Below are 15,378 nucleotides of genomic sequence, written 5' to 3' on the forward strand. Positions count from 1 at the left end.
GGACATACAGTCTAGGTGTAGAGCTTGTTTTGGTTCGAAGAACTTGCTAAATATTCTCTTCTGCAGCCTCCCTGGGATTTTTACTGGCTGATGAGAATGTCCCACAGGTTGAGACTGGACAGGTAAGAGAACACTGGATAGAAAAGTTGCTTACTTACCATAATGATAGAGCCATGTTGTCAGCATCTGTCCATCTCAAGCATCCCTCCCTCCCTCCATGATCTCTCCAAAGTCATTTCTGTAGTGAGTGCTCCCAGTTGGCTTGAGTTGCCCGGCCCCAACGCCTGCAAGGGTGATCCATTTCTGCAGTCCAGTCTTCCTAGGCTTCCCTCTTCATTTTTGTTATAGTTCAGAGTGGTTTTGAGGGGTATCTTCAGGGGGCAAACAATCTGGAGAGGGTGCTACAGTAGGGGCTTATGGGTAGAAGAAACAAAAGTCTGAGTATGAAGATTCAGAATATGGCCAGCTTTGGATCAAAGTCTGAACCAGTAAACCCACAGGTTGAGGGGGACAGATACAGACAACACCGGTGTATTGTTATGGTAAGTTGCATACCTTTTGTCTGAATGTTTATCGTGTTTCACTGTTGCAGTCATTACACTTGGGTTATCCTGCTGGCAGGCTACCTGCAGTCGGCCTGAATTCCAAAGTCCTGGTCCGGCATTAGTTGCTGTCGCCTCTTCCCTGACGTCAGTGTGCCAGGGGTATATAAGATGCAGCCAACGCCATTTTCTTCTGTCTGTCTTGCCGCACAGTGCCCGAAGCAAAAGCAGTTTGCAAGTGCCGGTCGGCCGACTCCTGAGATTTTTGAATTTGAATTTCAGATCCGAAGTCTTCATTAAAGCTAAGTACCCCATTGGGAAAACGTTTTTCTTGCTCCAGACCGATGTCAGAAAAAGTTAACAATTGTATTTCTTGTGGGAAGCAAATACCTCATAAGGATTTTCACTCTTAATGTATTCCTTGCCTAGGCCCTGACCATGACGTTGCTTGTAGGTTTTGTGCTAGATTTAACCTACGCATTATTAAGCGTCGGCACGATTTTGCCTTTCAGGTTCAATTATACAATGCTGGTGGAACAGCCAATGACCAGAGTCTAAAAAAAATGGAAGGATAAAGACAAGGGCAGGCATCCGAGGTCCAAAACCGACAATGAGGCTTCCTCTAAGCTAGTAGTCAGTTCGCCGGTTCTCAGTGAGGCGCTTTCGCAGCCCCTGACACCCACTACCTCAAAGCCACAGGCCGCTTCCGACTCCTATGTGGAGCCGACTGGGCCTCTGGAAACTCAAGGTATTGGATCCTCGGAAACTGTACCCTCAGATGGGTCCGGAGCCACTGAGCAGGCATCTGCTTCTGAGGGTGTTTTCAGACCTACACAGTTGTATGTAAAGCCATCTTCAGCTTCAAAGACTAAAGCAGCTCTAAAGTCAAAGAAACAAGTACAGCATTCTCCAGGAGAGACTTCCATGCCTAAAAAACAGATGCTCAAAATGGCCGAAGACCTTATTACTTTGATCAGGGGTTCCCATCCCCCTCCTGATAAGAGGCCTAGGCAAGAGACAGACTGTGAATCTTCAGATCAGGTTTCCATTTCCTCTGATTCCTCCTTTGATCAGGAATACTCTCTTCCTCCCTATGAGGATGCTTATGCTGAAGAATCTATTCCTTCAGCTTCTTCTCCTGAGGATTACTCTTTTGGGGAAACCCTGTATACTATGAGGGAGCACTTCCATTGGGAGAGCCAGGATTATTCAGAATCCAAGAAAAGGCTCAGAGATTTTCTTTTACTTCCTCAGCACAGGCCCCTTGCTATTCCTCCTGTTCTGGACATTGTAGATGATGTTTTTTCAGAGTCTGGCCTGTCTCCAGACTTTATACCCCCAGCACACTTCTGCTACCTTGGCTGTAAGGGCTTTAAATTGTCAGTTTCATATGCTTAAATATCAGCAATACTTAATGTCACTGTTAAAACAGAAAATGTTGACAAATTCTGAATGTGCTGAAAACAAGGTAATGCAGGAATTATTACATGCAGCTGAACAGGTGGGAAAACATACTTTGCAATGTGGTTTTGATTCTTTGGAGGCCTCTTGTATGGCCGCTGTACCGGTTCTGTTATTAGGAGTCATGCTTGGTTAAAGGAACAGAATCTGCCTGATCATGTTAAAGCAAAATTATTAGATGCTCCATTACAGCATGATACTTTGTTTGGTGTTAAGGCAGAAGAGGTGTTGAAGAAAATGGAGGATAAAGCGAAATCTATGCAGACCGTTAAGGATTTCTTACAGGTACAGCCACCCAGATTTAGCATGGAACTGGCCTTCAAAAAATTGGTCCTTTCAGTGTCAGGCCACAAACAGGCAGATACAGGCACCCTAGAGGCAGATCCCAGCCCCAAGGCTCGTACAGCCCTAAACAATGGGGTGCTTCTACCTCCAAACGTGGAGAAGACAAATCTCAACCTTATAGGAAACAGTCCCAATGACTTTCCTCTACCAGTACCAAGCACTTACCTTTTGGACGCTCCCTTAGGGGGAAAACTAGCACTTTTTCCACAAAACTGGCACATGATCACCCAGGACAAATGGGTCTTGAATATAGTGTCCCAGGGTTACAGGTTCAACTTTCACACCCTGCCAAAGGCAAAAGGCATGCCAGACCTGCCACACAATCAATGGGCAGAGGCACAAAAGCAAGTTTCATCCCTCATGGACATGAGGGCCATTCAGCGAGTCCCACTACAGGAGCAGGGACAAGGATTTTACTCGCGTCCTTTCTTGGTACCCAGAAAGGACAAAGCCTGGAGACCAATACTGGACCTGTCTATTCTAAACACTTTTCTGGATGTTCTAAAATTCAAAATGTTGACTCTGCAGCAGCTTCTGCCCATGCTGGGCAAGAAGGCTTAGCTTGTAACCTTGGACTTAAAGGAGGCATACCTGCATGTCCCAATCAAACAATCTTGCAGAAGATACTTCAGATTCATAGCTGGCTCAATGCACTACCAATTCTCTGCACTGCCCTCTGGCTTATCTACTGCGCCCAGGGTCTTCACAAAATGCTTGGCACCAGTAATTGCTTTTTGCAGACAAAGAGGAATTCAAATATTTCCCTACTTGAACGACTGCCTTATTCAAGCAGAGAACAAGGACATTCTACTAAAGTATCTGGCGTTTGTAAAAAGATTGCTAATTTGCCTAGGGTACACAGTAAACAAAAAGAAATCAAAATTAGTACCCTCTCAAGAGATAATATTCCTGGGTGCAAGCTTAAATACAACCGCCCAGATGGCCTATCTCACGCCAGACAAACAAAGGCAACTGACTTCTTACTTCGAAATGTTGCTAACAACAACCCAGTTATCTGCAAGAAAAATTCTGCAGGCTTTGGGCTTCATGGCATCCTGCATTCTGTTAATTCCATATGCAAGACTGCATATGAGGAAGCTTCAATGGTATCTAAAAAGTGTTTGGACTCAACATTGCCACAGCCTGGAAAAACTAATTACCCTCATTCCCTGCCTGCAACAGGAGTTTCGATGGTGGGCACAGGCCTGTCGCCACAACAAGGGACAGCCTTTCACTTTATCCACTGCCAGGCAGATAACAACAGATGCATCAGATTATGCCTGGGGGGCCCACATGGCACGAAAATGTATTCAGGGCACATGGCCCACGAGCCAAATGCATCTTCATATCAATCTAAAAGAAATGCTGGCTGTCCAGAATGCCCTGACAGCTTTCAAGGATCTACTTCATCCAGGACAACTACTGATAAAGATGGGCAATACTACAGTCATGTGGTACATAAACAAGCAGGGAGGCGCGCATTCCTACCCCCTCTGCAGACAAGCCATGAATTTGTGGAACACAGCATTGACTTAAGTACACCTGCAAGCACAATTCCTGCCAGGAAAGACAAATACTCTGGCAGACGAACTGACCAGAAACCTCATGGATCCTCACGAGTGGAAACTAGATCCACAAATCTTCAGCATAATATCAGCCATCCATTTCATGGCGAGAATCGGTTGGTAAGCAGCAGGACAGCTTGCTGGTTTTGCGGGGCAGCCTACTCTGTCCCCTTTCCCCTTGGCAACTCTCTCGAACTGTCATTGCTATTTCTCAAAGGGAAGTGTGCCTCTACATATTCCTGTCATTTTACAAGTGTGAAAGCACTCTTGATAGCAAAGGCTCGGTAGGCTCGAACTCCATTTGGTGTAAAGGTAGTGTTGCTATTATGCAAAAGCCATGTGGCATGCCAGATCCACCTCCCCCCAAGGATGGGTGATCTATCGGTGACCGGTCACCCCTCTTCTCCTTGGCTAGATTCTGTAGGCACCCAACCCGCTGATTGAACTCTGGTTACCTGCTCCACAGACAGGGGTTCATTCCGTATACAACAGAGCCAGCTCATGGTTTGATTTTCTTGAAGAACCTTTTTTTCTTAGTAGTACTAGAGAGTCTGTCTTGTTGGTGTTGCAGAGGCCCCCCTCCCCTGTTACAAAAAGTTAATACTAATATAGCATTAAGTAAATCTCTTCAACAGATTCTGCTGACCTACCTGCGTAAAAAGAAGGTTCGTTTCATCTCCAAAGACGCTCGATTCTGATTTTTTCAGAGGCATGAGTAATACAATTGAGTTGTTGGAGTAACTTCTGTTGTAGACTTGATTAATAACCAAAAGGCTAGTTTGGGAGTATGGCTGCCACCCAAGTTACTTTAATGATTTGACCGCACTTTATACAGTCAAGCAGACTTTTCTTGTTACTTTGTGTGTCACGCAGTCCAGAATTGCCTTCCAGACTGTAAAAATGAACAAACTTGGATAAGGTGATCCAGTCTGCAGAGATCAGATGTAGGATAGAAAGAGTTTGGAGATTATGTAATTTTGGTTGGACGAGCTTGCCTTGGATATTTTTCTAGTGCAGGTACCACTGTAACTTTTAACTTTGTGATGCACCTTAAACAGAGAGATCACCTCTGCAGTCTTGATTCCTTTTTGGTGCTAGAACTCTGTTACCATTCCTGTGTACCCTTAGATCAGACATTTTGGTACATTTTTTTCCTCCCCTCTTTCACCTTTATGTTTTCTGACTAGTAGTAGAAAAAAGGGATGTTAAGTTGTCCATCTCGCCTACATTCTTGCTGGATGGATTCGGAGCCGACCTCGGCTCCGACTCGGCCACTCTAAAAGCTCGAGAGTTGGTTCCACCGGCTCGAGGCTCCCCTTATATCCCACAATGCTAGGTGGTATTACCTCAGATCTCGTTTGCCGCTACAGCGATCGAGGTGTATTGTTTCTACCGGCTTCAGGTCAGTTATTATAGATTACTCTATAGTTAAATTAAACCCTCTTAATTTAGTCTTTTATAGTTAATTCCCTTAACTTAGTGGATTTTGACCCTTTCCTTCCTGTTTATCCACCCTTTTTTCCTCAAGAACTCATTAGTTCTTCCCTCAGGCCTTCGGGCCCTTCCATCCCCTTAGTGGAGTGTATGTGTTTTCTTTTAGGGATCTGAAAAAGAACTAATATTTTTAGTTAACCTTGTGGACAGTGTAATCGGTGTGTTTGTGGTTACACTTTCCTTGAAAATGTCTAAGGAGTCAAAGGTCTCAGGCTTCAAGAAGTGTGACTCGTGCTGTCAGAAAATGTCTCTGACAGACGGTCACACTTCTTGTGTATACTGCCTGGGACCTTTACACCTGCAGGACTCTTGTGCTGTATGCCATGGCTTCAGCCCTAGAGTCCTGCAGGAAAGAAAAAACAAACTTATTTTAAGAGGTTTGCTTAAGCCTGAGGGTTCCCCTACTGCTACTTCGGGCAAACCCTCTAAGGCTTCTAGGTCCTCGACTCCAGCTTCTGAGTCGAGGCCTAAGGCTTCGAAACCTACTGTTACATCGGCTCTGGCTGGAGCCGATGAGTCTCGAACTGCAGCTTCTGTGGTTCCCTCGGCTCCGGCTGGAGCCGAGGCATTGGAAATTCCTGTGTCGGCTCTGATCAGACCATCGGAACAGACATCTAGAAAGAGGTCCAGGTCACCATCCCTTGGCTCCGTTCATTCGGCTCCAGCGTCTCCCTTGCTGTCTGAACGGAGCCATAGATCTCACTCCTCTAGATCATCGAGGCTTTCGGATCATGACCTTCAGAGGGTAGTGAGTCGACTTCTTAAGTCCGAGGCACTGGCCCAAATGCTTCAGAGCCCGACTCATCAGTCGATGCTTGACCCTATCCCTCAAAATGTTCCTCCTCCGACTCCTTTGAGCATAATTGTCTTCGTTCCCGCTGTCGCTCGATTTCTTCCCTCGAAGAACCGGCGGCGGACTTCCCTCTCGTCGCGGGAGGAGGTGGGGTCCCTTCCCCCCCCGACCGACTCGCTCCTCGCTCCTGGCCTCCTTGCTGGCGAGTTCGAGCTCGGACGCCTCGGAGCCATCACTGTCCTCAGCTGGAGCAGGACCTCTGGCTCTGCCTGACACAAGGTCATGCGGAGTGTGTTGGAACCTGGTTCAACTCCACAGTCGGCTCCGTCCGCCCCCTCCTCTTGTGGTGGCTTTGTTTGTCTCCTCTCTCCCTCATCCCAGACCGCCAGCTCCTCAAGAAGAATCCCCTGTGGGATCTCCTCTTCGAGGCCCTCTCCTGAATTGGCACATAGACTCACCTGAGTCTGTCACCTCTGACACAGATTTAGATCTGAAGATGTCTCCTTTGCAGACATTCTAGAGATCCTGAAACGGGAAATTGGCCAGCCCTTAACCCTTCGGAGGATGAATCTGTGTATCTTGAGGCGTTTGGCTCTCGCCCTTCCACCTCCTGGGTGTCCCCCCCCCTTTGACCCCCTCATGCAGGTGGTAGCAAAAAAGGCTTGGACGGCTCCTGACTCAGTGGACCCCACCCCCAGGAGACAGTCAAAGTTTATCACAGCACCAGCAGATAAGCAATTTCTGACCAAGGGAGTTTCTGTGGATGCTATGGTGGTAGCTGCTGCCACTAAGAAGGAACTAGCTGATCCTTCGGTGCCTGTCCATCCTCCTATTAAGGAATATAGGTCTATGGACAGGTACGGGAAGCGGATGTTTTCGTCAGCGACCTTTGCTATGCGTTAGCTGAACTACCTATGCCATTTCACTCGTCTTCAAAGAGACTTGATCAAGGAAGCGAGTGAGATGTTGAAGGACCCTACAGCTGCGGGTTTTCAGGACAAGATGAACGCTCAGCTGGCTACCCTAAACTGTATAGCTAACTCCTCCATGCGCCTCCTTTCATATGCGGCTGATGGAGCGAGCAGAGCCGCAGGGACAGGTGTCGCCTTACGCCGGCATGCCTGGATGCGACTATGCAATTTTGCGGACCCCTTTAAAACGTCTTTCACTAATTCCCCGTTTGATGGATCATCTCTCTTTGGTCCTCAAGTGAAAGAAACCTTGACGAGGTGCGAGATGGATGGCAAAACTCTTTCTGCCGTCTGAGTCCGTTTTTCTACTCCTTCTAGGCCTTGCCCCAAAGGCCAGAAAAGTGGGAAAATGTGGTTCCGCAAACAATCTCAAGGGACTTTGCCTGACGCACAGAGTCGGTTCCCCTCCAGAGGCAGAGGGGGGAACAATAATGGTAGACGTCGCCCTAGAGGCAGGGGGGGTCCGCAGAACCAGGGCAATCGAGAAACCTTTTCTGATAAGCCCTTCCAGCATCCCTGAGGTGTTGCCCGACTGTCCACCTTCGGAGGCAGTCGGGGGAAGATTGTCACTGTACCCAGAAGCCTGGCGATCCCTAACTCAAGACAAGTGGGTACAGTCTATCATTTCCGAAGGCTATTCCATTCCGTTCTTTCGTATTCCAAATCAATAAAAAAAATCCCTTCCAGATGTTCCACCCACTCAAAGGGATCAAGCAGCGTTGGAAATCTCAAAGTTGCTTGCAAAAAGAGCCATTCAGCCAGTACCAGCAGACCAGCAAGGATCCGGAATCTACTCCAAATTCTTTTTGGTTCCAAAGAAAACAGGGGACTGGAGACCCATTTTGGATCTCAGTATCTTGAACAAGTCGGTCAAGAAAACAAGATTTCGGATGGTCACGCTACAATCCATCCTACCCCTATTGGGAAAGGAAAACTGGATGTGCTCTATAGACCTCCAGGATGCGTACTATCATATAAAAATGAACAGACGCTCCAGGAGATTCCTCCGCTTCCGGCTGGGAACTAGTCACTTTCAATTCAGAGCCCTGCCCTTTGGTCTCACCACTGCCCTCCGGGTGTTTACCAAATGCATGGCAGTGGTAGCTTCTCACCTGAGACGTCAAGGATTCCAGGTGTTTCCATATTTGGACGACTGGCTCCTCACAGCTCCTACCAAGCATCATCTTCTAATAGCCAGAGACTATACCTTTCGCATTTGTCAAAAGCTAGGTATCTCAATAAATTGCGAAAAGTCTGTTTTGTCGCCTTGTCGTGCTATTACCTTCATAGGCGCAAATCTAGACACAGTCAACATGTCTGCGAGACTAACAGACCAAAGAATAGCAGACATACGCAAACTGGTCTCCCTTCTCTTCCACAGCAACAGAGTCAAAGCCAGATTAGTTCTGAAAGTACTGGGGATTATGGCGGCTGCTATCCCTCTACTTCTATTAGCCAGATTTCACATGAGAATCCTGCAATGGATGCTCTTCACACAATGGTCCTACCAGCAACTTCCGATGTCCCACACCATTATGATTACGCAAGCATGCAAGAATCATCTTCTTTGGTGGATTTCTTCCCCCCAGCTCTTCCTGGGAAGACCCTTTGTTCCTTCCTCCGGTTGCTACTCTGACAACGGATGCCTCCCTGATCGGGTGGGGGGGGCATTATCAGGGCAGAACAGTCCAGGGCATATGGCAACCAGACGAACGCCACTTGCATATAAATGTTCTAGAGATGAGAGCAGTGCTTTTAGCGTTGCAAGCCCTTCAAGACTCTCTTCCCTTGGGAACGATAGCAATCCAGACGGACAACATGTCTGTAGTGTGGTATATCAACAAACAAGGCGGAACCAGGTCCTATCCCCTATGTCGAGAAGCACTCAGACTGTGGCAATGGGCGATTTCTTCTCAGCGGTTTCTGATAGCAACGCACATCCCCGGGAAGTCCAATCTAATCGCGGACAAGTTGAGCAGAGCTATCCTCATGCCTCACGAGTGGTCTCTGAAAGATTCTATTTTGGAGAAAATTTTTCTCAAGTGGGGTCAGCCTTGCTGCGACCTTTTTGCTACTCCCCAAAACAGCAAGTGCAGAGATTTTCACCCTATTCCCGTTACCAGGCCAGCCCAGCAGAGACGCTCTAGTCCAAGTTTGGCCCCGGGGACTTTCTGTATGCATTTCCTCCCTTCCCACTAATCTCTCAAGTGATACAGAAAGCTATCTCTCAGAAGGCCTCATTGATCCTCATTGCTCCTTACTGGCCTCGACAGGTTTGGTTCCCCTTTCTACATCAATTTCTGTTGGAGCAACCTTGGCATCTGGACCTAGTTCCAGATCTTTTGATCCATCAATCAGGTCAGTTACATCGCTCCCTCCCCTCTCTGAACCTCACTGCTTGGTTCCTCCAATTCCAACCTTAGCCAGGCTTCCTCAAATATCTCACTCTGTTCGAGATATTTTGATAGCTTCCCATAAATCTTCCACTCGGAAGATTTATCTTAGTAAGTGGAAACGTTTCGCCTATTGGGCTCAAGGAAGGGACATAGATCCTTTCACTGCTTCCATCCAAATAGTCCTTGAATTTCTAGCTGAACTCTTCCATGCAGGTTCATCTCCTTCTACTCTTAAAGTTCAATTGGCAGCTATATCTAACTTTCATGTGGGCACCTCAGATTCTGCCATCATGTCTCACAAGCTTTGCAAAGCTTTCTTGAAGGGAGTTTTTCTTCTTAGACCTCCTATAAGAAATCCTCCTCCCTCTTGGGACCTTAATTTAGTTCTCACGTCTTTAATTCTTCCCCCTTTTGAACCTGCAGCCTCCTGTTCAATGAAATTGCTATCCTGGAAGACTCTCTTTCTGGTAGCAATTACTTCAGCTAGAAGGGTCTCAGAGCTTCATGCACTCTGCAGTCGACCACCGTATCTTTTGTTTCATAAGGATAGGGTATCCTTACGGACCAATCCATCCTTTTTACCTAAAGTAGCCTCTGCGGCAAATCTGAATCAAAACATTGACCTCCCTGTGTTTTTTCCTAATTTTTCTAACAGGTCTGAACAAAAATTGCATTGGCTAGATGTCCATCGTCAATTAAGGTATTATTTGGATAGGACCAAACAGATCAGAAAAACTGACCAGTTGTTTGTCTCTTATGCAGAAGGCAGAAAAGGCCTTTCAGTTTCAAAGGTATCACTTTCCAGATGGCTAACATCCCTGATTTCCTTTGTGTATGAAATTAGACACCAAAAGTTGCCTAACAAACCAAAGGCCCATTCGACTAGAGCTTTGGCTACTTCTATAGCTTTCCAGGACAGGCTGCCTATTGATACCATTTGTGCAGCAGCTACATGGGCTACTCTTCACACTTTCATTTCTCATTATAAGTTGGATTTAGCTTCTAGACATAGAGCTAATTTTGGTTCCACTGTACTCAAGAGTCTGTTCCGATAGGCCACCCGGGACAAGGTGCTAGGGATGCGGTCCCATCCAGCAAGAATGAAGGCGAGATGGACAACTTAACATATAGAAGTTATGTTCTTACCATAACGTTCCATGTTAGTTGTCTTCTTCTCGCCTTCTTCTTAAGGCCCCACCCTCCTTCCCCCTAGCCTGGATAGACCTAGAGGAGTTTGATTGTGACCTCTCTTTCTACCACCTCTATTGTATATAGGTATATGCTATACTGTGCATATATTCCTTCATCAGGTTTTCAGGTCACCTTCTTCCCTTCCTTTTATAGAGGTGGGTTTTCCCTTTTCCAGTAGTTCTGGAGTTATTATTGGCTGGGCCTAGCTTACAAACGAGATCTGAGGTAATACCGCCTAGCATTGTGGGATATAAGGAGAGCCTCGAGCCGGTGGAACCAACTCTCGAGCTTTTAGAGTGGCCGAGTCGGAGCCGAGGTCGGCTCTGAACCCATCTAGCAAGAAAGAAGGCGAGAAGACAACTAACATGGAACGTTATGGTAAGAACATAACTTCTATTTTTATTTGTTGTGAATTAGTAGATTGCTGTGTGAAAAACTAATGTTAAGCAGTTCTATAAAATTTGTAAATGTTGTGAGCTTATTTTCAGTTTTATTAAAGTAGTAACAGAATTAAATTGGATATGCAGCTGTGCCAATAATTTTTTACTTTGATAAAGATTCTAAAATTTGCATTTCATAAAGGAAAAGCTGACTGTGTTGGAGGCAAGCATCGAACAGCGTTTGAAATGGGCAGGTGGTGCAAACCCTGCACTCGCACCAGTGTTGCAAGACTTTGAAGCTACAATCACTGAAAGGCGGAACCTTATCCTCAGTGAAAGTCAAAGAACAAATCAGGTGATTAAATTAAAACGAAAGAAAATAAAGTAGGTTGTATAATTTTCTAGATGTTCATTGCTGTATGTATCAGTAATGGTGCAGGTGTTTTCAAATGAGACAGTGATTTCAGATTGAGAAATACAACATTGTGTTTAAAACGGATCATATAGTTGCTCTAGTGATGTCTGTGTACAGTTGCACAACACTGAATAATACCCATGTTAAAAAAAAAAAAAAAAACTTTTGTATGGCAAAACTAAAGATTAAATACACATCAAGAGAAGTCATTTTTGTTGCAGTTGACAATGCCCTTATATTTTTAAACTTTACTTAACATAGCAGATTGTATTAGTACAGTAAAACGGTCTATGTTGGAGACCCCTCAATGTGCCTCATGCACAGAAAAGTTAACAAATTTTATGTTTCTGTACTCGTAGGTGTTTCATATAGATTCCCCCAGCCCTAACTGGTGTGTACCCTTTGATTTCATATTTGCTTTAGCTCAGTTTTGCTTTTTTCTTAATTTTGAAGGGTCTGAGTAACTTAGTTGTAAATTGCTGGCCTAATGTTTTATCCAAGAAGTGGTGGAAGAGTGTAGTGTAGCTTATATTCAGAAAGGAAAAAAGCTTTGTTCTTCATTCTAAAGACGGACCTTGGACTATTTTACTCCCCCCGCCAATCCCTCTGCTTTTCTTTGTTGTGTTCATAAACTCTGGATGTTGGTTTGTCTGCGTAGTATGCTAGTTAAACTTCAACCATTTTACCCCACCCTGCTTTGTCATGCACCTGCTAGTTGCCCATATCATGGCCCATGCAGCAACAATCTATTTGTTCTTGAACCTGTAACTGTTATTTTGAGTTAGTCGACTATTGTAGAAATGTTAGTGTGTCTCGTGTGAGGTTTATTGCTTACTGTGCATCACACAGTTTAGCATGCTGCAGGTAGACTGATAGTTGCGGCATTTGGCTGAATGCATGCTGTGTGTAGCTGACTGTATTACATCTGAAAGCAGATCAAACCATTGCAGCAGAGGTGGATACATTGTGCCATGTGTGAGCTAGTTATGTGCTTGAGGGAGGGGTGTGGGGCATGTAGAATGATGGTGTCACTGGAGTGGGAGGTGAAGGAGATTAGAATGAGGTTATGAAAACTGGGAAATGGGGAGGAGAGAATAAGAAGAGAACAGGAAGTTGGGATAAGATCTTGGGCAGTGGCTGTCAGGAGTGGAGCAAGGAGGATTTTGGGAGATCAGTGTTAGGGCAGGTGGGCAGCTCTGAGGTTAGTAATAAAAAAAAAAATATGGGTGGCAGAGGCAGATTAGGAGCAAGATCAGGGAGATCCAGTAAGGCTGAGATGAGTATCATGCACAGGGAACTGGACAGAGGCAGGTGGTAAGTGGCCGAGTCTAAAATGATTGGCAATAATCAGGACAGAGGATTCTTTGTGAATTTGTAGGTGAAGGGTGCACAATGCAGGGACAGAGGAGAGAACAGCATGAGGAGTTGGGATTTGAGACGGAGATCTTTAGAAAAGGAAAGGCGTGAATTACATAGAAGTAAATGCAAATTGTGTGAACAGTACATGCATAGTGTTCAGGAGGAGGAGCGAAGTTTAAGGGAAGAAGAAATTCAGCAGTATTTTGTAATGTTGGACTAATGATAGCAAAGTAAGTATATGTGATGTATATTGTATTTAAATGGAAAATGTTAAAATTGTTTATTTTCTTTACTGCTAATTTATGTTTGCCTGTGTCTTGAGTGATAATTCAATAAAGATGTTAAAAAAAAGTTTGCTGCTTTCTTGATATATCTGAGTGGTGCAGACAGACCCATAGCTAGCGTGTACATCATCTGGTGTAGTTTCCAAAACAGGAGCCTCTCAAGAGTAGGTTGAGGAGCAAAAAAAAAAAGCAAAAAAAAAAAAAGGAAGGTCTTACTTAAAAGTATTCTCCATGACTTGAGGGGGAAAAAATCATCTGACTGAAATAGTAACAGACCACTTGCAGATTTAAAGAGCAGTTTCCTGCAGTTAGCCAGAGAAATAACACACACAAGATGTTTCTGCAAGACATAAGAACAATTTGGTATTCAGTTCTGAATGTCTGTATTGCAGTACTGTCCCATTGGCAGCTGACCCCCCCCCATACTTTGAACCTGGAATAGCTGCCCTTTTCTGCCCCATCCTAACAATGCCTCTGGGTACAGAGAGTAATGTTTGTTTTAAGCAGGCATATCCTTTGGAAACATCATCGTCCACTTACTCTTCAGTCTGTGTCTTTGCTTTTGTAACTCAAGAAAGTCATGAGCATTTCACCATTTATTTATTTGATTTGTTTATTATGGAAGCCCACCAACTTGAAAAACAGTAAACCAAGTATGAACAAGAAATGATGAGCTTGATATAGAATGCTTGTGGTAGTAGCTGAATTTTTAGAAATGTATATGAAAATACAGTTCGGCTTCAATGCTAAATTCTAGTGGGAGAGTATCTACTAAGGCTAAAAATTCACTGTAGGTTACATTTCATAAATGTCCTTGTATTAGATCATCTAAGTTTGGGGTGAGGAAATTGGTTGGGGGAGGCTACGTTGAAAAAGTTTGGGCATTGGTCAGTCCAGGAACTTTTTTTCCTTTGCTTTCCCTCTGCTGCTTGTCAATCATCAGCTGTTCCTACCTAGTTTGCACAGTCACTTTCCCCATTATCAGGAGCAAGGGTCAGCTGGAGGACCCCTCATTTAGACAGCCATCAGAGGTTGTTCAGGATTTGTTTTATGCCCTACCCCTTTGTTTCCCACCCAGTGACAGCCCAGAAATGGGGTATGCAGTAGATGACTTTGACCTCGCCAAGGCTTTTGACACCATTCTCCATTCTGGAATTGTAGTTAAACTCACTAAACTAGGTATAAATCCCTACGTCACAAGATGGGTTGCCAACTGGCTCACTGACAGAACCCACAGTGTAAAAGCTGCAGACTCCAAATCTGACCTCAAGGCAGTGACAAGTGGAGTGCCACGGGGTTCCGTCTTGGGACCTCTCCTGTTAGCCTGTACTTCAGAGAAGTAGATACCAAACACAAAAGGCCTCTGGCTGACTAAGTTTGCAGATGACTGCAAACTAGGAGCAATGGTTCAAGTCCCCAAATGATGTGGACATCCTACAGAAGGGCCTCACTGAGACAAATGCCTGGTGTCAGAGCCATGGCCTCAAGCTTTGGCTTCAATGCCAAAATGTGCAGTGTCATCCCCTTTGGTAAAAACTCTGTACCCATGAACTACCACATAGGCAGCAATCTACTTAACACCGAATGCGTGATAAGAGACCTTGGGACATAGGTGGACAGTAGTCTCTCCTTTGATAGCCACATCGCCACAGTAGTCAGGAAGTCCTTCTATGTGGCACACCTCATCATAAAAGGGTTCTCATCCAGGAAAAAGAGGTAATTGTTTCCCTCTACTCGATACTCAGACCCATTATAGAGTACAATGTACCTCTCAAGACATCTGCAGCAGCTGGAAAGGCCACAGAAGTATCTCACAAAGAGGATTACTGGCCTCAAATGCACTACACTGACTGCCTCAAAAAACACCAGCTTTACTCCTTACCATATCGCCTACTCCGAGGTGATCTCTGCCTAACATATAAAGCTATGTCAAACCCAGAGCTGCTGGGCATGCTACACTTAAAGAAATCCCAATCCCTCCAAGCTACATGCTCTAGGGACCGAAACCTTGTCACCACAATAAACAGGACACGCTGGAGGGATAGATTTTTGTCCCAGAGACTTGCTATACTCTGGAAAAAGCTACCCATCTATGTCAAGAAAAGTTCTTCATTAGCACTCTTCAAGAAAAATCTTGATGAGTGGATGGGAAATAGGAAATACACCCCGGGGATCACTTCTG

General features: G+C 45.2%; 1 protein-coding gene across 1 annotated transcript in view; it reads left to right on the forward strand.

Annotated features, from left to right (window-relative positions):
- LOC122817306 (serine/threonine-protein kinase SMG1-like) overlaps positions 1-15,378 on the forward strand; it is a gene marked incomplete in the record, with an annotated part of 2,898,779 nt that overhangs the window by 2,625,462 nt on the left and 257,939 nt on the right. The window contains 1 exon segment of the mRNA XM_044090530.1: positions 11,341-11,493. Coding sequence (XP_043946465.1) covers positions 11,341-11,493 — 153 coding nt within the window.

Source organism: Protopterus annectens, chromosome 12.part0 (assembly GCF_019279795.1).
Source record: "Protopterus annectens isolate FY-2018-M chromosome 12.part0, PAN1.0, whole genome shotgun sequence".
NCBI lineage: Eukaryota > Metazoa > Chordata > Ceratodontiformes > Protopteridae > Protopterus > Protopterus annectens.